The 23,259-nt window shown below is 34.4% G+C and overlaps 1 protein-coding gene and 1 non-coding gene across 2 annotated transcripts in view; both read right to left on the bottom strand.

Annotated features, from left to right (window-relative positions):
- The window catches only part of G2E3 (G2/M-phase specific E3 ubiquitin protein ligase), a 67,143-nt gene that overhangs the window by 35,296 nt on the left and 8,588 nt on the right, over window positions 1-23,259 (bottom strand). Inside the window, exons 2-3 of the mRNA XM_054577904.1 lie at window positions 2,109-2,231; window positions 1,932-1,972 (exon numbers count right to left, since the gene is read on the bottom strand). Of these exons, the coding sequence (XP_054433879.1) occupies window positions 1,932-1,968 (37 nt within the window). The 5' untranslated portion in view covers window positions 1,969-1,972; window positions 2,109-2,231. The remainder of the gene's footprint in view (window positions 1-1,931; window positions 1,973-2,108; window positions 2,232-23,259) is intronic.
- On the bottom strand, window positions 6,161-6,304 carry LOC129074215 (small Cajal body-specific RNA 11). Its single transcript, XR_008529522.1, has one exon. It is a non-coding gene; the product is annotated as a small Cajal body-specific RNA 11 (non-coding RNA).

Genomic DNA, 23,259 nt, shown 5'->3' with positions numbered 1-23,259 from the left:
AAAATAAGGACAACAGTACCTACCTCAAACTGTGTTTTAATGAGAACAAGATAGTATATAGTAATATAATTAAAAGGGTGTGACACAGATAGAATTGAGTAAATGTCAATATTACACCTATCAATCTTTTCTATCTTGCAATGTTTATGTGCACAGAAAATTTCTAATGTACTAATAAAACAATGAGAAAATCACTAGCTGAAGCAAAAAGGCTCTGAGGATCTCAAGGTGGCAAATCAATACAAGGTCGAAGGAGCTTGGATATCTAAATGACTGCATGGAACAGAAACTCCCTACCTGTTCCACCTCCCCTAACTAATCCACACTGGCCTGTAACATGAGCACATAATAAAATTTTCTTGTGTTAAACTACTAAGACTTCAGGGTTTACCTATAACAGCAGCTAGTCCTATTTAACTAATCAAGAATGGATGTTATATGTTTAAAAGGTGCTATATATTTGTAAACAGGCTAGTCATAAAATAGATTTCAGGGCTGGAAACAAACCTCATTAGCTAAAATTTAATACTGTGAAATAGTCCCCCTATATTGACCCTCCTCACTCCAGTTTAATGAGATAAGCCATAACTGAAAGCCCCTTTCTCCAAACTTTTGAAAGAATTCAGCTACCCTGCCTTCCCCGTATAAAGTAACTGACCACATTAACTCCAGCAAAATGCCATTTGTTTATTGGACATCTTACATCAGCAGCTCCCACCTTAACATCTTCATCCCCAGTGCCTGCACTTTTATAGAAGTGTGCATGCAGCTATCAAGAGAAGAGGAATTAGCTTAGACTACAGAAGAGGAATCCTCATGATGTGTGCTTGAATGAACCTGAATCTGCTATAGACAGCGATCCTGTGGCTTTCCATTTGTGGCATTGAAGACCATGAATACAGGACAGACTAGGTTTCAGGCATGTTTTTTTATAAGTAGATTACTTTTGTTTTTATTTGTACTTTGTTTTTTCTAAATTTTAATGTTTAAAATTCAATAAAATTGTTCTGAATTAATTATACTTATCATCTTCTACTATAGCAAATGATACTGGCTGTATTATAATAATGAAATAAACACATTCATATATATGTATATAAAGCTGAGTCAATCTTGGCAAAAATATTAAGTAAATAACAGAATAGGTAGTGTTTGCAATTGGCAAATACATGAAGGTAGTCCATGAATTACTAAGTTTCAGAACTGTTAGCATAGTTGATAAGGAATCTATAGGTAAAATCAGGAAAGCTGAGGGAGGTTTAAGAAAACAAATTTTCTTACCCAACACAATGTAGAATCAACAGATATTCTCTATAAGTGACAGGCAAAGTATAGGTTTTTAAGTATAATACTTTAATTTGAGAGAGAATCAAAAAATAAATCTTAAAAAGGGCTGATGAGGGTAGAAGCGGTGGCACGGGAGTATAATGTAACAGTTTAAATTTCTCATTTTCAATAGTATCAATAAATACTGTTTCAATCCAATATATAAATGAAGAAAACAACAACTAAAAAAAAAGGTCTATTATCTATTTGAGGAGACTGTTGTGACCATGCAGAGGTAACTTTTCCTATTCATGTTAAACTTTTATGTATTGTTTAAATTGTTCTTAATTCCATTTCCTTTTTTAAGAAAAATTATTTATGAAATAAAAAATACCATTTTACCCAGATACAAACTATACCTGATAAATACATACAGAGAATACAAATAAAATATGGTAAATAGTCTTCTTACAGCAGACTTTTGTTGAAATGAATACACACAATATTGTCCTTTAGTATACAGATATATGAAGTAGGCATGGATTGGGGAATTCATTTCTATTGTTTGAGTTGTATTCTAGAGATTTATTATAATAAAAAAGCAAGAGTAAAATATATCAATATTTTAAATTATATTTGAAAATATTTTAAATATAGTTACTTACCAAGAGTCTGTGAGTCACCAGGTTTTTTTTCATTCATTTTACTACGAAACATAAGAACATACAAATACAGCCATCTTAATTTTAAAAGTCTCAAATTAGCCATCTTAATTAAATTTAATCAGTGCATGATTTCAAATATTGTATATCATTTTGTATTCTAGTACATGACTTCCTCACCTTTTACACAATTAGACCAATAGTTCCCGATAAGGGTGGTAGTCTGTGGACACTTAAAATTGGAGGAAATGATTCCTGTGCAGGTAGTTTAGTTGGTTAGAGCCAAGGTTGCAGGTTCAATCCCTGGTCAGGGTACATACAAGAATCAACCAATGAATGCATAAATACGTGGAACAACAAATCGATGTTTCTCTCTTCTTTCCTCTCTAAAATTAACAAATAATTTTTTTTAATTGGAAGGAATATTTTTTAGTTATCAAAATATTAAGATGACTACTTGTATTTAGTGTAAAGAGGATGTTGGGTCCTGCAATGCACACCCAACAGACCTACACAATAAAAAATAGTCTAGATGAGCAATTTTCAACCTTTTTCATCTCATGGTACATATAATCCAATTACTAAAATTGTGCAGCACACCAAAGAATATATTTTTTGCTGATCTGATAAAAAAAAAAGGATTAATTTTCATTCAATCACACCATACAGCTATTGATGTGTTGGCTGTTATTTTTTATTTGATAATCTAAGGAAAAGAGGTTACTGCCTCTGACTAAATAGTCAGGTATTGCATGTTTTAAAAATACTTTCAGCACACCAGTGCACCACAGCATGCCAGTTGAAGATCTCCGGTCTAGACTTTTCAATTTCTAGCTGGACATTCAAGTAGGTAAAGAAGCAAAAAACAAACAAACAAAAACCTATTTATAATTTCATTAACCTAGAACCTAAGTGCATTTTACACATGGTCTTTTTTCCCCCTGCTATTTTAGGGCAAAAATGAGTATTTCCAAAATACAACTCCTATGTAAAGTCAAAGAAATTTGTATTTTATTTCTGTTCATAACTTTACCAAGACTTGTTCATTGTTTAGGAAAAATAACACATCATCAATAGTAATGCCATTCATATTTGAGTAGCCTACACAACAATCATTCATCAGGCTATATTTGTGGCTGTTATATTTACAGGGTTTCTATATAGAGTTGCAACATATGACTGCCATATCACGTTAATTCTAATACAGTGTTCAACAATTCCATACTGAAAGACACTGATGTGCCTATCTCCCTACTCCCCACTAGTTAACAAATAAAATTATTTATATTCATTACTGAAATATAACTTTTCTAACTGTTCTCTAGTGCCAAAAGAACAATAAAGAACATCTTAATAATGTCAAAGTTTCACTTTTGAAAGATATATGAACAGCCTACTTGAAATGTTATGAGATTCAAGTATACGTATGTGTTGGCTCTTGGAATTTAAGTCAAAAAGAATAAATATAACGATGCTATGAGGTAAATATAATCTTTTACAGCTGCAAAACCAATGCTGAGAGAGATCACAAAGCTTGGAGGTGGCAATAGACTAACCTATCACTGAGTGACTGTGTCACTTCACATGAAAAAAATTAAAAGAGCACAATAAATAACAATAGTAATATCAAAGGAGAAACAAAAACCACAAAGATTACTATCAAATTTTGTCAATGCTTTCTTATAATTTAGGATTTATATTTCACACTGATGTTAAGAAATATCTGAGTTTAAACATTGATTTTTCTCATATATTACTTTGGCGTTTTCATAAAAAGTCATAATTCAAGTCATTTGAATCATTCTGACTCCAAGCTTCAATATATTCTGGTTCTTCCTTACAAAATCATTTGTGACATCAAGACTGATAATTAAAAGAATCTGTAAAACAACAAAAGAGACCCCTATGAAGCAGGTTTTACAATTAAGTGTGTCTAGCCTACTTTTCCCACCCCCACAACCATTATGTAGTGTTATAAGAATACTCCTTAGTGTTTCCTGGATATTTTTTCTTTTTTAGAAGCATTTATTATACTCTGTACAGGCATATGACAACATTTATGATGCTTATGCATTTCATACAATTACTGCGGACTATACTACTTGGCCAAAACTGGTTGATGATCATAATCTGTTTTTTTTTTTATTTTGTTAAATATATTGGGGAACGTCAGTTAGTAAGATTATATGTTTCAAGTATTGGATTGGTCAAAAAGTTCATTTGTTTTTTTCCATAAAATGGCTCTAATAGTCCTTCACTGTCCTTAAATTTACCTGAAACAATTCCATTAGACTGTATTGTGACAGCTGTCATTCCAATGGGCATTAAAAAAAAAAAACCCTCGAAATTGGTGAATTTTTGTGTAGCCTTTTTAACATTAAAGATGAAAGAAAATAAGCAACATTTTTGACATACTAAGCTTTATTATTTCAAGAAAGATAAAAACTCAATTGAAACACAAAAAAAGATTTGTACAGTGTATGGAGAAGGTCCTATGACTGATCGAATGTGTCAACAGTGGTTTGTGAAGCTTTGTGCTGGAGATTATTTGTGCTCCATGGTTGGGTAGACCAGCTGAAGTTGATGGCAATCAAATTGAGACATTAAATGGGAAAAATCAATGTTATACCACACGGGAGATCCGAATCAATAGTTATTGGTGAAAATGAAAAATGTGTATCTAATTTTACAGAAGAAACTAAACAGATATTTTAGCCAACCCAATATATAATTCTATAATACATCATCTATATATTGCATTGCGTGTTCACCACTCTAAGTCACGTCTCCTTCTATCACCATATACAGGAGTGGGCAAAAGTAGGTTTACAATTGTGAGTATGAGAAACACAGGATTTATTCTTGCATTATTATTTATTAATTATTGTATTATTTTCCACACAAACTGTCAATCTACTTTTGCCACACCCTATATTTTGCCTTTTCTACCTCTCCTCAAACAGCTTGTTTTTAAACATGCTAAAAAGGGTGAAGGGGGTGGGTCCATCTTAAAAGTGATGAAATATAATAAATAGGGAGATAAAAATGCCTTTTTTTATTCAATGGCTGATAATAATTCAGCATATCATAAACCCATTCATGCTTAAGAATGTGTTGCAGAAAATTCCATATACAAATGATAACAGCACTTCAGTTAGAGTAAACATGAAATTTTAACTTATATATGATAACCCAATATCTCCATCTTCTAATTCCTTACCCTCTCCTCTCCATGGGTGAATTGCATCTATCTATTGTTTACTTTTACATTTACTAAACTCAGTATAATGATTTAGGTCCACAATATAGGTAACTCTAGTAAAGATATTTAAAAACCTTCCAATGGCATTAATGCAAACATTAATCACATATGACTTTACATTCTGTTTATTTCATTTGTTAATCCCTCAGCTACATTGCTAACTTCTGAGGGCAATATCCCCATATAATTTAGCACAGTGCTAATAAGTATTTGCTGAATGTGACCGATAATTATAATACAGATATTGATATGAATAGCCAAGATTCTAAACTAAACTTTCTTTGTAAAGAAGTCATTGCATCTTCTGCTATTCTTCCCCTTCCCATTGCAAGGACCCAAGGAATCTCTCTTGGTGGACAATATGATTAAGTCCTGTCCAGGTTTTTATAATAATTGTATTGACTACTATGTTACTTTCGAAAAGGTACCTGCAGATTCTTGTTAATTACCAAACTTAGAACTCTGTACTAAAAATGCTCTTTCTTGTATTTATAAATAAATATAAAAGAATAAACTTGAACATCAGTCTCATGTGACACACAACAAAAGTAGCACAGGAGTATGTAGAAGACCATACTGAAAGCCTCCAAATATCATTGGCCACAAGCTGATCATAAGAAAGATCTCCAAGGCTGTCCAAACAGGAATGGAAAAGGTTTTCCTATGTATGCCAATATCCAATAAGCACTTTGTTAATATATAAGCAAAGTGTATTAATATATACTATTCCATCAACAGAGCCAGCCCAGAAACAGGTCAATACTTTTCTAGTGATTTGATTTTCAACAAAGGTACAAATCAATGGGAAAAAGAAGTCTTTTCAACAAATGTTACTAGAAAAAACTGGATATTCATATGGAAAACAAAAGAACCTGGATCCATACTTTACACCATAAATAAAAATTAATTTCAAACGGATCATAAACCTAACTGTAAAAACTAAAACTACAAAAGTTTTTTTCCCTTTTTTATTGTCTTCTGGTGCCTTTAAGAGCCAGCCCTACACTCATGATGGCCGGCCCTCCTAACCAGCAAGGGAGATTGCTGTGTTTCCTGCCAGACTTTACCGTAATAAATGAGCATAGGAGAGCAGAAAAAGCATAGGCCAGGAAAACTAAAACTACAAAAGTTTTAAAAGAAAAAGTAATATAGCCCTGACCAGTGCAGTTCAGTTGGTTGCGTGCTGTCCTGCAAAGTGAAAGGTTGCGGGTTCAGTTCCCCATAGGGGCATGTGCTTGGGTTGCAGGTTTGGTAACCATATGAGGTACATGCAAGAGGCAACTGACTAATGTTTCTCTCTTGCACCAATGTTTATCTCCCTCACTTTCTCCTCCCCCCCTTCCTCTCTAAAAATAAATAAGGTCTTGGGGAAAAAAAGGAACACATTATACTTCATTGAAAAAAAAAAAAAAGCTTCTACTAATCAAAAGATACCGTTAAGAAAATGAAGAGCATTCCACCGACTGGAAGAAAATCTTTGCAAAAGATGTGTCTGACAAAGACTTGTACTCTGAAAACAAAGAACTCCTACAACTCAACAACATAAAACAATCCAATGAATGGATGGGTAAAAGACACGAACAAACACTTCATGCAGGAAGATACACAAATGGCCAATAGACACATGAAAAGATGTTTAACATCATTGGTAATCAGAACAATAAAATTAAAGCTACTATGAAAAACCACTTGATGCCCACAAAAATGGCTAAGAAAGATTAAAAAGTTTACCAACACCAAACACTGGAAAGGATATGAAGCAACTTGGGAACTCCCATAAATTGCTGATGGGAATATAAAATGGAACAATCATTTTGAAAAGTTTAGCAAGTTTCTTAAAAGTTAAACATATACTTATGACTCTAACCTTTGATATAGATATTTTACAACTAGGTATTTATCCAAGAGAAATGAAACACATATATAGATAGGAAACTTCATTTATAAGAATATTAATTAGCAGCCTTCTTCATTATACTCCCAAACTGGAAACCCATAAAACCATCAAAGAGAAAACAGGTATAAATTGCAGTATATTGATAAAATGCAAAAGTACTTAGCAGTGAAAATATAAGAAGTGCTGCAAGATGCAACAAAAGAGTTGGCTCTGCCAGATATTATGCTGAGTGAAAGATACAACATACTACGGTTCAGATCCAGATTGTTCCATTCACATAAATTTTGCCTATTCTAGGACAGGCAAAAACCAATAAATCAAAGAAAACATCAAAACAATGCCTGTCTTTCAGGTGGGGAAATGACTGGGAAGCAACATAAAGAAAGTTTCTGAAATACCCTAGTTTTGCTAGGAGGATCTAAGTAAGCAAATTTTCAACAGAGATATCAGAGCTACAAATTAAGTTTTCTGAACCCAATATTCTTCATCTCTCTTAATTTTGTAGTTTTCAAGGAAACAACACCATAGGTCCACTTTGTAGTGGAGACCTGATGTTGACTCCTTTACACACATCCCTGGCTTTGCTATGATCCTATGAAAATGCTACTTCATTTAAATTTCACCTAAATGCCACCAAACTTGGATTCACCAAAATCCTATGAGAAATCTATTTTATCCTTTGGTGAGAAGTCCTGCGGTTCCTCTGGGCTGCAATCTTTCTCACTGCAATCAGTTAACCCCAAATTAAGAAGTTATAAAGATATCACATAATTCATACTTTTGATACATTTGCATTAGTCTTTTTTCTAATCCTTAACACCAGAAATAAAACATTTGTTTCTAAATCCTGATTGATGACAATTTTATTTCGAACAACCATCTCCAAAATAAAACTTCAGCAAAAAAAGGGACTATTCATATATTTCTGTTGGATTTTTATCATTTGTTTTCCTTCTAGTATATAAATTTTAAGAGCCCTAGAAGTAAGAAAAACAATGTTATTTAAGTATATATCTCAATAACTGCCCAAGAATTAACATGAGACTTGTTCTTAGAATAGCACTGTTTCCCCCTTTCTTGAGAAATCATTAACAATTTGATGAAGCAATCTAGAGACACTGTCTACAGACATTCTTGTAACAGTGATTGAAGTAAACATAGTATACCAATCAGGTGTTGATTATGGAATAGGCTGTACTAACAAACTCATAGAAAATTCATGTATTACAAGTTTCTATAAATATTTTATAGACATCAGCAGTTGCAGCTCCTGCTTAACCAAGGAATGACCTGGACCACAAGAAATTGGGCAAGTGTCAGCAACACATATCAGAACCAGAAGAAACGTTGCCTGCACATCTTGTTCCCAGATATCAGCAGCGAAATTGTGGATGGAGTGATGAAACTACATGATGATGCACACAGGAGATAACATTGAAACCACTCAGAAGCAGAGCTAAGAAACTGCAGATCACCAGAAATTCCTTAGTTCCTCTCTTCACACAGTTCCCCTATCTAAACTAGCCAAGACACCTGAAATGCTAAGATGGGCTTTGAAATGAGAGTCCCCCATCTTCCAGCTCCTGGATAAAACCACTTTCCTTTTACATCAGCACTTGCCTTTCACGTATCGGCTTTTGAAATGGTGGGCAGCTGGAGCTGTGTTTGGTTACAATTTTTGGCGAAGCAGATGGGGCTAGGTGGACTCGGATAAGGCCAGGAGTGCCTGGGCTGGAGTCCCAGATGCTTGTGGTAGACTGACTCCACTGCAAAGATTACACAAATTTCCCAGAAGCTGCCAAGTTCTTTATCTCAGGGATTCTCCCTCTCAAGGCATCAGCCACCTTTAAATGTTTTATTGGTGAAACAGGTTACTGGGGGCCTGTCAAGCCCAAACCAGGTAAAGTCCCTGGTGTGCACAACCAGGAACCCTCAACCTCGCCATCTGGGTTTTTTGAACTGCCTGGGATTCCATAGGAATCAATAGGGTGCCACGTGGCAGTAGGCATGGCTCAGTGACTAAGAAAAATCCCAGTTTCCTGGTGTGGCATTCAGAGTGTGCTTTTGGTGTTCTGGTTAATAGATTTCTGGGTTTTGAATATTTATTCTGTTTTAAAGCTCTCTCATCAGTCTGTTCTGTTTGGGAGCTTTGGGAGAGCTCTTGTCTGTCTGAAGTGAAGCTTTGGCTACAGTTGTTATCCACTTGCTTTCTTGTATTTTAAGGACTTGACTTGCTCTTTGTTGTTTTGTTCACACAGGGAATCCTGTCTTTGTCATTTGGGCATTCTAAACTTTGTGTCATTTAAAATTTGTCCAAGGTCATTTGCACTAATATCTCAGCCCGTTTTATAGAATTTAGTTTGAGAGTACTCATTTGTTTGAGGTTTGTCTTTGCTTTATGTATTATTTTGAAATGGGTGGCTTGATCTTGATCCCATCAGAGAATTCATTAGGTCGCATTTTAATTGGCCAACTTATAGCTATAAGTCAATGTCTAATTACAATTATTTTGCCAAAGGTCTGGTAAATGGGATAAGATCTTGCCCTGGCTGATGTGGCTCAGTGGATTGAGCGCTGGACTGTGAACCAAAGGGATGCAGGCCAGGTCCCTGGTAGGGGGCACGCGAGAAACCACCACACACTCATGTTTCTCTCCCTCTCTTTTTCCCTTCCTTCTCCTCTAAAAATAAATAAAATCATTTTTTTAAACAAAAGATCTCTTATGTGCAAGCTTTCATGTCATTACATCATTAGGGTTCTACTCAGAATTTAAATTGATAATTCAAAGGGAGGGAGAACTATCACTCCACTCCCAGACTGTAAACTCAAAAAGAAGAAAAAATGAAAACTGAGGTAAGTTTGTTGTTTTTTTTAAAGATTTCCATTTACTTTTAGAGAGAGATGGGAAGTACAGAGATAGGGAAGCATTGATGTGTGAGAGGAACTGGGGACCTGGCCTGCAACCCAGGCATTTGCTCTGACCTGGAATTGAACCAATGACCTTTCCCTTTGCAGGACAACACCCAAGCAAGCCACACTAGACAGGGCAGAGGAGATAAGTCTTTTAAACACTCTGAATCCTCTTTCTGGAGGCATAGGAGCTATGGTGGCCCTAGGAACAATGGGGAAACTAATGCCACCCCAAAATCCTATGGAAACAGCAGAGGTGACTACCCTACCTCAATATGAAGGAAAAAGAGGGCACTTTTTAAAACTTAAGCAGCTAAAACCAGCCAATCCTGATACTTCCCCCACCTGTCTTCCAGCTTCCTTACTGTTGTCAAAACAAAAAAAATCTTGTGTTTTCTACAATTATTAGTAACACCATGTATATGTATGGTAAAAAGAATAAGAACTACCTCAAATTATTTTTAGAATGATGTGGTCTGAAAAAATATTTGATATTAAGCCTGCTTTAAATTTAACTGGTATTTTTTAATGTTATTAACATAACATGTATGTTTGTTTTGCTTGGGTTTGCAGGAATAAGTTTACGTTATCTTTGTTACAGAATTTGTCAAGAAAATGGTTTGGGTAATAATTGACTTTAAAATCTTATAAAGTTGTTAAAAACTAGTAAGTAGGCATAACTAAAGTGAAAAGTTTTTGATAAGGCTTTTCAATAATAATTTTATATATATACCTAAACATAATTTTCCAAAGCCTTTGGTGACTTGGAAATTTGGAGAAGTTTTCTGGGTTAAATCATAAAAATTATTAAATATATAGATATTTTGAAATAACAGGATACTAAAATATTAATTGATCTGAGTTTGCCTAATGTGGCTTCTTATCACAGAAAAGCTAGAAAATGGATTTGGATCTGTTAATGACATATTTTATACTTTATTAGAAGTATGTTACTTGCAAATGTTAGCAAATGGAAAACACCTGCTTCTACAAGTTATGAAATGTATTCATAAAAATATCAATATAAAGAATGCTAATTACTTCTTGCTGTCACTAACAATCAAGGTTTCTAAGAATTAAGATTTCTAATTAAGTTACAAAGAAATTGTATGGTTTGATAATAGAAGGTATAAACTATGAAAACACTTGTTAAAGAAAAAGAAAAAAGCAATTTGTTCTAAAGTTGGTTAATTCTGAATGAGTTAAGAAGCAGCAAACCAGAAGGGACTATATAAATTGCAGATAAATTGTTTACATTGTGCAGATCTGTGCAAATTGAAGGTTTATGAAAAGAGGTTAAGGGGAAATTATATAGGAAAGCTGAATAATAAATTTAATTAGGCAAATGAACCTAAATATCAAAAGTAAGCTAATTCAGAATTTGTTTGGTTCTCCTTCACTTTGTTAAAAGGGAAAAAGTTTTCCTTATATCTTCCCAGACAGCAAACATTTTATTTTTTTTAAAAGTGATATGATATGCTGTGTTAATAACATACTTGATTATTTAAAAATCATATTCTTTATCATAAGAACTGAAGTTTTGGTGGCATGTATTTATGTTTGATACCTTGTCACTTTGGGTAAATAATTTAATATTATCTCATAATGATACATATTCTTTTGGTCAAATATGTTTGACAACCTTCTCAGGTTTTAAATTTTAAGAGACTTTTTCATGACCTAACATTGGCTTTGGGTCATTGCAATGGGTCCCTGAAATGCTGTGGGGATTTGTCCTTTCTCCTATGAATAAGAAATTTTGACCCAATTAGGACTATTTGAAATGCTGAAAGTATGTGGGAAGTTTTGCCATATAAAACAAAACAAAACTATGTTCTATTTATACACATATTTTTATTATTAAAAAGAATGTTCCAGATATTATATAGAAATGTCCAAGAGTCTACTAAGTTCTGATATACTCTTATTTGTAATTTTAGTTGTTATTGTAAAATGTTGTTACAGGAAGCTAATTTCTTTGTCCATTGCATTATAATCAGATCTATAACTTCATTTTAAGGGTTTTTTTTGGGGGGGGCATCTAGAGACTTTGTTTTACTCTGATGCATTTAAAAATATGTTATTCTTCAGAAAGATCCAAGGAAAGAATTGTGACATTCTAAATTACATATTTCTGAGAATAAATTTTCAGGTCATACTTTTGAACTAGATGAAGATGACTAGAACTCTTACGTAATAACTGGATCTACAGGAATACTGGCAAATACTCAGCATAAACACACACTGATTATAGGACAGAATGAACTGAAGATGATTGCACTTTGTAACTTTTTCCTGAAAATATTGCTAATTTTTAATCTTTTTATTTTTCAGACATAAGGAAACATTTTTTTCCTTAAAGAAATTTGGTAAATTATACTTTCATAAGCAATACTGAGGCACTTATATTTTTCTCTCTACCTGATCCCTATGGAATTTGGAAACTCTAAATGAAAATTATTGTTTCCATGGCAATATGTTTGTTTGCTAAATACAATAGGATCTGATTTCTTCACAACAGGACACATAAAGCCAGTTTCCTATTGTGATTTTATTAATTAAGACTTTGACTGGAATGTCATGTCTGAGAGAGACATGCATAGACTCTGGATGTTATGAGAAGCCTTTAAGGAATAAAGACCGACTTTGAAGCTGATAAAAGCCCCTTGGAACAATGCCATGTACCTTACAAATTTGGAGATTGGTTTGCAAGGCTATTTTCACGACTACAACAAGGATTCAAGACCGTATTAGGAAAAATTTTAATTTAGATTTAACCATTCTTTTCTTTATAATGCTTCTCTATTATTTTAAACCTCCTTATAACTTAGTTTTCCCACACCAAAAAAAAAATTGTATCTGCTCAAAAGACACCTCTTAAAAATACATCTGCTTTTAACTCATGAGATTTTACTTTACAGCAGGCTAAAGTTTTTCATTCCTCTAGAAGACTCAGAGACCATCAATAGCTCCATAGATAAAGAGAGATTGACAGTGGGGAATTCTAACAGTGTTACAATCAGCTGTTAATTACAGAATAGGTTGTACCAAAAAACTCAAAGAAGATTCATGTAATATAAGTTTCTATAAATATTTTATAGACATCAGCAGTTGCAGCTCCTGCTTAACCAAGGAATGACACAGATCACACGAAATTGGTCAAGTGTCAGTGATTCCTATCGGAACCAGCAGGAACACTGCCTGCATGTCCTGTTCACAGATATCAGCAGTCAAACTGAGGATGGAGCAATGAAACTACGTGACGAAACATGTAGGAGATAATGCCGACATGACCCAGGAGAACTGAGAAAGTGCACATCGCCAGAAATTCCTTAGTTCCCCTCTTCACATTGTTCCCCTATAAAATAAACTAGCCAGGACATCTGGGATGCTAAGATGGGCTTTGAGATGAGAGTCCCCCATCTTTCAGGTTGCCAGCACCTGAATAAAACCATCTTCCTTTACATCAGCACCTGCCTCTGCAGTATTCACTTCTGAAGCAATGGGTGGCTGGAGCTGCATTTAATTACATTCTTAGTCTCTTCCACTGCTTACCTCCAATTGGTCAGTTAGTGATATTCACAGTATGAATCTCCTCCCTTCAACAAGTGGAGCCTGATTTCCCTTTTCTTGTTTGTGGTTGTGCTTAGTAATTTGTTTCCACCAAAAGCCTGACAGAAATGACAATGTGTAACAATCATAAAAGGCACTGTGACATTCCTGTCATTGGTCACCTGCACTGGAGGGAGCTACTTGACATGTTATAAGGACTTTCGGACGCTCTCTAAGAGGTCAGTTGGCAAAGAACTGAGGTTTCCACCGACAGCCTTGTGAGGGAGCCATTTTAGAATTAATCCTTTAGACTCAGTCAAGTCTTCATACAACTGCAGATGGGCTGACGTCTGAGAGCAACTTCATAGAAAACCATAAGCCAGAATCACATTGCTAAGCTGCTTTCAAATTTTTAACCATAGGAATTGTCAGATAATAAATGTTTATTGTTTCTAGTCACCAAGTTTTGAGTGATTTATTACACAGAAATAGATAAGTAATACAATTAAGTAAGCCAAATTCCCTCTCATTGCCCTGGGGGGCTATTTTAACAGGTTTTTGGTGGGATCTTTAGAATTTTCATTATGTAAGATTATGTCATGTGCAAACAATTTTACTTATTCCTTTTGGATTTAGATACCTTTTATTTGTTTTTCTTGCCTGACTGCCCTAAGACTTCTGGTACTATGCTGAAATAGAGTGGTCAGAATGCATACCCTTCTCTTTTAATCTTTCACCATTGAGCATGATGTTAGCTTGTCATGTATGGCTTTTATTATGTTGAAGTATGTTTCTTCTATATCCAATTTGTTGATAATTTTATCCTAAAAAGATGTTGCTTTTTGTTAAATGCTTTTCCTGAATCTATTGAGAAGACTGATTTTTATTTCACATTTTAATAATGTGATGGATCACATTTATTGATTTTCATATGTTGAACCATCCTTGCATCCAGGGATGAATCCTACTTGATTGTGATGTATGATCCTTTTCGTGTGCTGTTGAATTTGGTTTCTTAGTGTTTTTTTGAGAATTTTTGCATCCATACTCACCAGGAATATTGGTCTGTAGTTTCCTGTAGTGTCATTATCTGGAATTGGTATGAGGGTAATGCTGACCTCAAAAAACAAGCCTGGGATTTGAACACACACTTTACAAAACATTTCAAATGGACAACAAGCAAATGAAAGAAAGAATGCTCAAAAAGTCACAAAAATGTGAAGATTCAAAAACACAATTTAACCAAGCAAGTCAAAGAAGACATCAAAAGGAAATTTAGAAAATACTTGAGACAAATGAAAGTGAAAATATCCTGAAATCTATGGATGGAACTAGAAAAGAGCAAACTGAAACCAAAGCTAGCAGATGGAAAGAATTTGTAAGTATTAGAGTGGAGATAAATGTAAACAATAGAAATATAATAGAGAGAATAAAACCAAAAATTGGTTCTTTAAAAAGATCAACAAAATTGACAAATTTTTAGCTAGACTAACCAAGAAAAAAAACACTTCAAATTACTAAAATTAGAAATAAAAACACTATAGAACTTACAAAAATAAAAAGGATTCTATGAACAATTGGATGCCAACCAGTTAGACAGTTAACTAGTTAAACAAGTTAGAGAATCTTACAAAACAGACTCAAACAGAAAGAGAAAAATTCACAGATCTCTATCAAAAGCTTGAATAATTAATCAAGAATCTACCAACAAAGAACAATTTAGGTCTAGAAGGCTTCACTGGTGAATTCTATCAAGTGTTTAAGAAGAATTGGCACCAATGTTTCTCAAACTGATCTAAAAAATAGAAGAAAACTGGTAATAGAAAAAAATACAATAAAAAATAAACAGGAGAGGAGAAAATACTTCTTAATTCAATCTATGAAGCCAGAATTACCTTTATACCAAAGCTAAATACCGAAAAGCTACAGACTAGTACCCTTACTAATACAGATATAAAAGTCCTCAACAAACTATTAGCAAACTGAATCTTTTTAAAGAGAATTAAACACCAAGACAAAATGGGATGTATCTCAGGAATGACTGGGTGGTTCAACACATGAAAAGAAAAATCAATGTAATACATCATATTAACAAAATAAAAGAAAAAGGTGACATGTTCGTCTTGATTGATGCGGAAAAAACATTTGAGAAAATCTAACACTCTTTCACCATAAAAAGAACACAACAACCTAGGAATAGAAGGGAACTTCCTCCGCATGATAAAGGGCATCTACAAAAACCCACAGCTAATATCATACTCAGTGGTGAAAGACTGAAAGTTTCCCACTTAAAATCTGAAGCAAAACAATAATATCCACTTTACCATTTGTATTCAACATTGTACCAGAAGTTCTAGCTAGAACAATCAGGCAAGAAGGAAACAAAAGGCATCCAAAATTGAAAGCAAGAATAGCTCTATTTGCGGAACACATGACATTTTGTGTAAAATATCCTAATGAATTTGCAATAAAATTTTTTAAAAAACTAGTTTGAGCTTCTGAAATGTCAGCAGCATGGCACACACTGAGGCTGAGCCCACAGTCAGGGGCAGAGATGCAAAGCAAAGGGTAGCAACATTGTACAACCATCACTGGACAAAGGAATCCTCAGTCATAGGAAATGCCCAGCCTGTCTTCCTGTGGCCCCCTTCCAGCAGTAAAATCCTCACTTGGAAGATCATGAAAAGGCACAAGAAACTTTCCAGCCTTAGTGTCTGTTCTCATTGCAGTTAAATCCACTAGAAAGAACAGAGCTGCAAATGAGCAAATCTGCCCCCCTCGACACCGACCCCTTCCCAACCTATCTAGAGAGAGCATGGTAGAGGCAGCTGGATCAACTCAGAGCAGCTTTGTGGGCACGCCTGGCTATAGGAGGGCAGCAATGGAAATACTCAGGTCAGGACAGTCATAGCTTACCACTTCTAGCACCTAGGTGGTGCTTTGACACTGAGGCAACCAGATCATAATGGGGACGCCCACCCCCTTGAGAAATATAGGGCGTTTCCACAGCAGAGGTGACAATGCTCCACAGAGATCACAGAAGCCCCAGTAGTGCAAACAAGAGCAAATAAAAGCTTGCGCTTCAGCGCCACCTCCTGGAAAAAAGAGAAAGACCTCTAATTATCAACCTGCTAAATAGTGAAGAGTCAAATACTTTAAAAAATACGTATTTCATTCCCACAACTGCTCAGGCAGAAATTAATCCATAAATCACAACTGATAACCAAAGCAAGAAGGGAGTTCAGAGAGAAAAGAAAAAGTCTCCAGAAAACAAACTTAAAAACATGAGAAACTATGATTCAAATTAAGAGAGAATTCATGAATGCAGTTCTGAAAAAACTCAGTGAGATACAAGAAAACTCAAAAAGCAATTCAATAAGCTCTGGGGGGAAAAAATCAGTCAGCAAAAGGAGTATTTCCCCAAGGACTTTGAAACTATAAAAAAAAGCACAAACCCAACAAATTCTGGAGCTGAAAAACCCTAATAAATGAGATAAAGAATGAACTATCAAGCTTGGAAAATAGAGCAGACCAGATAGAGGAAAGAATTAATGATAAAAAAGATAAAAATCTAGAAGTGACTCAGTTGGAAGAAGAGAATTGATAGTACAAAAAGAAATGGAAGAACTTTATGAGAACTGACTCCATTAGAAAGAACCACCTTAAAATAACGGGTATATCAGAAGAAGGGAACAGAGAGCCTACTTAAACAAATAATACTTAAACAAGAACTTCACACACCTATGGAAAAAACAGGATCTCGAATCTAAGAAGTTAACAGAACACTTAATTAACTCAATCCAAAAAGACCTTTTCCAAGGCACATTATATTAAAACTGTCAAAGATTATGACAAAGAATTCTCAAGGCAGCCAAGGAAAAGAAGACGGTAATATATAAAGGAAACTGGGTTGGCCAAAAAAGTCCATTTAGTTTTTTCCTGTAAAATAAAAGACACGTTTTTCATTTTCACCAATAACTTTATTGATTTAGATATCTTGAGTATGTCGGCTATCTCCCACATGGCATAATGCTGACTGTTCTCAAATAATGTCTTGATCTGATTGCTATCAACTTCAAATGGTCTACCTGACCGTGGAGCATCGTCCAGAGAACAGTCTCTAGCACAAAGCTCCGCAAACCACTTTTGACAGGTCCAATCAGTCACAGCATTTTTTCCATACACCGCACAAATCTTTTATTGCGATTCAGTTGCATTTTTACCTTTCTTGAAATAAGAAAACATAATATGCCAAAAATATTACATATTTGCTTCAATCTTCAATATTAACATGGCTACATAAAAATTCGCCTTTTCTGATAATTTTTAAAAATGCATGCTAATATGACAGCTGTCACAATACAATCTAACAGTTGTTTCAAATGAAGTTAAAGACAACTAAGTGCTACTTCAGCCATATTACAGAAAAACAAACCAACAAACTTCTTTGTCAACCGAATACAATAATAAATAAATACGTAATACAAGAATAAACTCTGTGTGTCCCATACTCACAACTGTAAAACTGCTTTTGCCTACCCCTATATATGCACCCAACCTGGGAGTACCAAAATGTATACAGCAACAATTAACAGAACTAAAGGGAGAAAGTGATAAAAATACGGCTATAGTAGAGGACCTAAATACCCCCATTCATTGACAGGAATGCCTATATTATCCAAACAAAAAATCAGTAAGGACATATAAGCTCTGGGGGGAAAAAATCAGTCTTAAATGACACATTAGACCAAATGGACATAATTGATATTTAGAGCTTTTCATTCTAGAACACCAGAACACACTTTCTTCTCTAGTGTACAAAGAACATTCAAATATAGACTATATGTTGAGGCACAAAACAAGCTTCAACAAATTTAAGAAGACTGAAATCATATTCTCTGACCACAATGCTTTGAAACTGCAAATCATATGCAAAAAGGAAGCTGTAAAAACCACAAGTATATCGAGATTAAACAACATGTTACCAAAAAACAACTGAATTAAAGAAGAAATAAAAGGTAAAAAAGATACATAAAGACAAATGAGAATGACTATACAATGTAGTAGTTGGGGATGCAGCAAAAGTGGTGATAAAAGGGAATTTTACAGAATCACAGGCCTACCTAAAGAAACAAGAAAATCTTAAATAAACAACCTAACTTTTCATCCTAAAGAACTAGAAAAAAATGAGGCCAAGTCAGTAGAAGTGAGGAAATAAAAATTAGAGCAGAATTAAACAAAACATAGGACATAAAAACAATAGAAAAAATGCAACAGAGCTAATTCTTGTCAAAAATTTAAAAAACTAACAAACCTCTGGCTAGACTAAGGAAAAAAGAGAAAAGACTCAAACAGAATAAAAAACAAAACAGGAGAAGTTACGACACCAGAGAAGTACAAATGACTATATGAGAATACTATGACAGACTATATGCCAGCAAATTCAAAAGCCTAGAAGAAATGGACCCTTTGCAACAGCATAGATGGATGTGGAGAGCATTATGCTAAGTGAAATAAGCCAGTCAGAGAAAGACAAATACCATATGACTTCACTCATATGTGGAATATAATGAACAAAATGAACTATCAAGCAAAACAGTGACAGAGAGAAGGCTGACAGCTGTCAGAGGGAGGGTGGAGGGACTGAACAAAAAAGAAAAAGAAAGAAAAAAGAAAAAAGTCATGGACATGGACAACAATGTTGTGACTGCTGAGTAGCGGTGGGGGCAGGGGTCAAGGGAAATGGAGGAGGGTATGGGCGGTGGAGGGGGATAAATGGTGATAGACAGAGACTTGACTTGGAGTGGAGAACACACAATACAGTGTACAGATGATGTGTTTGTGGGACTGTGCACCTGCACATGTATACTTTTGCTAACCAGTGTCACCCCAATAAATTTAATAAAAGGTAGTGGAGAAGGACACTTCTTAAATATATAACTTTCATAGGCTCATAGAATCATGAAGAACTGGAAAATCTAGCTATAAGGATGATCAACAGTAAGGAAATTGAAATAGCCATCAAAAAACTCCCAAAAGTAAAAGTCCAGGACCAGATGTCTTCATTAGTGAATTCTACCAAACATTCAAAGATTTAATACCCATTCTTCTCAAAGTCTTCCAAAAAACTTAAGAAGTGGCAATGCTTCCTAACTCATTTTATGAGGTCAAGCAAACCCACACACAAAAAATTACCTATCAATAACTAATGAATATAGATGCCAAAATCCTAAACAAAATACTAATAAACTGAATACAACAACACACTAAGAAGATCAAGGGGGGCTCATTCCCGGGGAACAAGAATGGTTCAACATAACACAAATGGATCAATGTGATATACCACATTAACAAAATAAAGGATAAAAATCCTGTGGCTTTATCAACAGATGCAGAAAGCATGTAACATGACACAACATGCATTTATGATTAAAACACAATAAAATAGGTACAGAAGGAAAGTAACTCAACATAATAAAGGACTATTTTAACAAACCCTTAGCTAAATAAGACTCAATGGTGAAAACTGAAAGCTTTTTCTTTAAGATTAGGAACAAGACAAGGATGCCCACTTCAGCACTGTTATTCAGCATAGTATTGGAAGTCCTGTATAGAGTAATAAGGCAACAGAGAGAGAAATAAAAGGCATCCATATTGGGAATTAAGAAGTACAACTGTCACTTTCTGCAGATGACATGATTCTATATATAGAAAACCCTAAAGACTCCATTAAAAAACTATCAGAAACAATAACATACAGTAAAGTTGAAGGATACAAAATCAGTATAGAAAGTCCATTGGATTCCTATGCACTGACAATGAAATAACTGAGAAAAAATTAAGCAAACAATTCCATTCACAACTGCAACAAAAAGAATACCTAGGAATAAACTTAACAGAGAATGTAAACAGAGTATACACTGAAAACTACAAGACACTGTTGATAGAAATTGAATATACAAAGAAATGTAAAGATATTCTGTGTTCATGGGTTGGAAAGATCACCACAATTAAAATGGTCACATTACTTAAAGCAATATACAGGTTTAATGCAACCCCACCATAATCCCATGGGCAATTTTCAAAGAAATAGAGCCAAAAAAATCATCAAGTTTGTATGGAACCACACAGACCCTGAATGGCCAAAGCAATCCTGAGGGGGGAAAAATATAGGGGCATCACCCTGACTTCAAATTATACTACAAAGCTACAATAATCAAAATAATATGGTATTGGCCCAAAAACAGACACAGAACAATGGAACAGAATTGAGAGCCCAGAAATAAACCCGTATGTATATGGGAAAGTAATTTTTAACAAAGGGGACAAAAACATACAACGGAGAAAAGAAAATCTCTTCAATCAACGGTGCTGGAAAAGTTGGAAAGCTACATGCAATAGTATGAATCTAGACTGCTATTTGACACTGCACACAACAATTAATTCAAAATGGATCAAAGATCTAAATATAAGACCTGAAACAATTACATACATAGAAGAATACACATTTACTAAACTTATGGACCTTGGTTTCAGAGAGGACTTTATTAATTTGAACCCAAAGGCAACGAAAGTAAAAGCCAAAATAAATGAATGAGACCATATAGAACTAAAAAGCTTCTGCACAGCAAACAAAACAAAACGGCAACCAACTAAATGGGAGAAGAATTCACAAATGATACCTCCAAGAAGGGGTAATATCCAAAATATAGTGTAAAGAATTCATACGACTCAACACCAACAATAAGAAAAAAAAATCCAATTAAAATGCCAGCAGAGGACCCAAACACTTTTCCCAAGAAGACATGCAAATGGCTAACGAATATAAGAAAAGATCCTCAACTTCACTAGCTTTAAGGGAAATGCAAATCAAAACTATAATGAGATACCACCTCATATCTGTTGGAATGGCTATTATCAATAAAACAAGAAACAAGAAATGTTGGAGAGGACATGGAGAAAAAAATAAACCCTTGTACACAACTGGAAGAAATGTAAATTTGTACACCCAGTATGGAGAATGGTATGTTGGTTCCTCAAAAAATTAGGAATAGAGCTACCATATGACCATGCAACCCCTATTCTTGGTATCTACCTGAAAAATTTGAAAACACTTATTCACAAAGATATATGTACCCCTATGTTCATTGCAGCATTATTCACAGTAGCCAAGACACAGAAACAACCTAAGTATTGTTCGAGGGATGAATGGGTAAAGAAGACATGGTACATATATACGATGGATACTACTCAGCCATAAGAAAGGATAAAAGCCGTGGCTGGTGTGGCTCAGTTGGTTAGAGCATCATTCCATAAACCAAAAGGTCGTGGGTTCGATTCCTGGTCAGGGCACATACCTGGTTTGGCAAGTTCAATCCCCAGTCAGGTCATATACAAGAAGGCAACTGATGGATGTTTCTTTCTCTCTGCCCTTCCCCACCCCCCGCCTCTTGCCTCTCTAAAAAGCCATGAAAAAATGTCCTTTGGTAAGGATAAATAAAAAAAAAATGAAAGAAAAAGGATGAAATACTGCAATTTGTGACAACATGGACAGATCTTGAGAGTTACATGCTAAGAAAGAAAATAAGTCAGACAGAAAAGGACAAGAACCATATGATATTACTGATATATGCAATATAAAACAAAAAAAACAACACGAGTACAAACTCATAGACACAGACAACAAAAAGTAACTAGAGGGGAAGGAAGGGGGAGGATGAAGAGGGTAAAGGAGGTCAAATACATGGTGAGAGACTAGACTTTTGATTGATGAGCACAGTGCAATATACAGATGATGTATTATAAAAATGTATACTTGAAACATATTATTAATCAATGTCACTCAAATAAAGTTAATTTAAAAAGGTGTTAGATCTAAAAAACAAACTCAGCAATGTTGCAGAATGCAAAGTCAACACACAAAAACCATTTTTATTTCTGTACAGTGGCAAAGAACAATCCATAGAGAAATTAAGAAATCAATTCCATTTATAATAGCATGAAAAGGAACAAACTATTTAGGGATAAAAAATGTAACCAAAGAGCGGAAGATCTGTGCACTGAAAACCACTAAACATTGCTAAAAGAAATTAAAGAACCCAAATATATGAAAACACACTCTATTCATTATTGAAATACTTAATATTGTTAAAAGTTCCCAAAGCAGTCTACAGGTTTGATGTAACACCTATCAAAAGCCAATGGCCATTTTTTGTAGACATGTAAAACCTAATCTAAAGTTTATATGGAATTGTAAAGGATGCAGAATTAGCCAAAACAATACAGAACATAAAAAGCTGGAGTGCTCATACTTCCCAATTTGGACATTTACTACAAAACTATAGTAATCAAAATAGGGTGTTACTGACATAAATATAAATGTATAAATCAATAGAAAAGGAATTCAAAAATAAACTCACACATCTATAATCAATCAATTTTTGACAACGGTGCTAAGACCACTGAATTGGGAAGGAACAGTCTCCAACAAATGGTACTGGGACAATTGGGTAGGCAAAGGCAAGAAGCCCTACCTTGTATTATATACAAAAATTAATTCAAAATCAATCAAAGACTTAATAAGAGCCAAAACTATAAAAAGTTTAGAGGAAAAAAATTTTTAGAGGAAAATTTAGAGGGTTATGTAAATTGTCATGACCTCAGATTTAACAATGGTTTCTTATACAGGATCTGGCAGAAGTAATGCTTGC

This window comes from Pteronotus mesoamericanus, unplaced genomic scaffold, assembly GCF_021234165.1.
Source record: "Pteronotus mesoamericanus isolate MK-2021 breed Mesoamerican mustached bat unplaced genomic scaffold, CSHL_Meso_final contig_46, whole genome shotgun sequence".
NCBI classification, from domain to species: Eukaryota; Metazoa; Chordata; class Mammalia; order Chiroptera; family Mormoopidae; genus Pteronotus; species Pteronotus mesoamericanus.
This window is presented reverse-complemented; position numbering and strand designations above follow the sequence as displayed.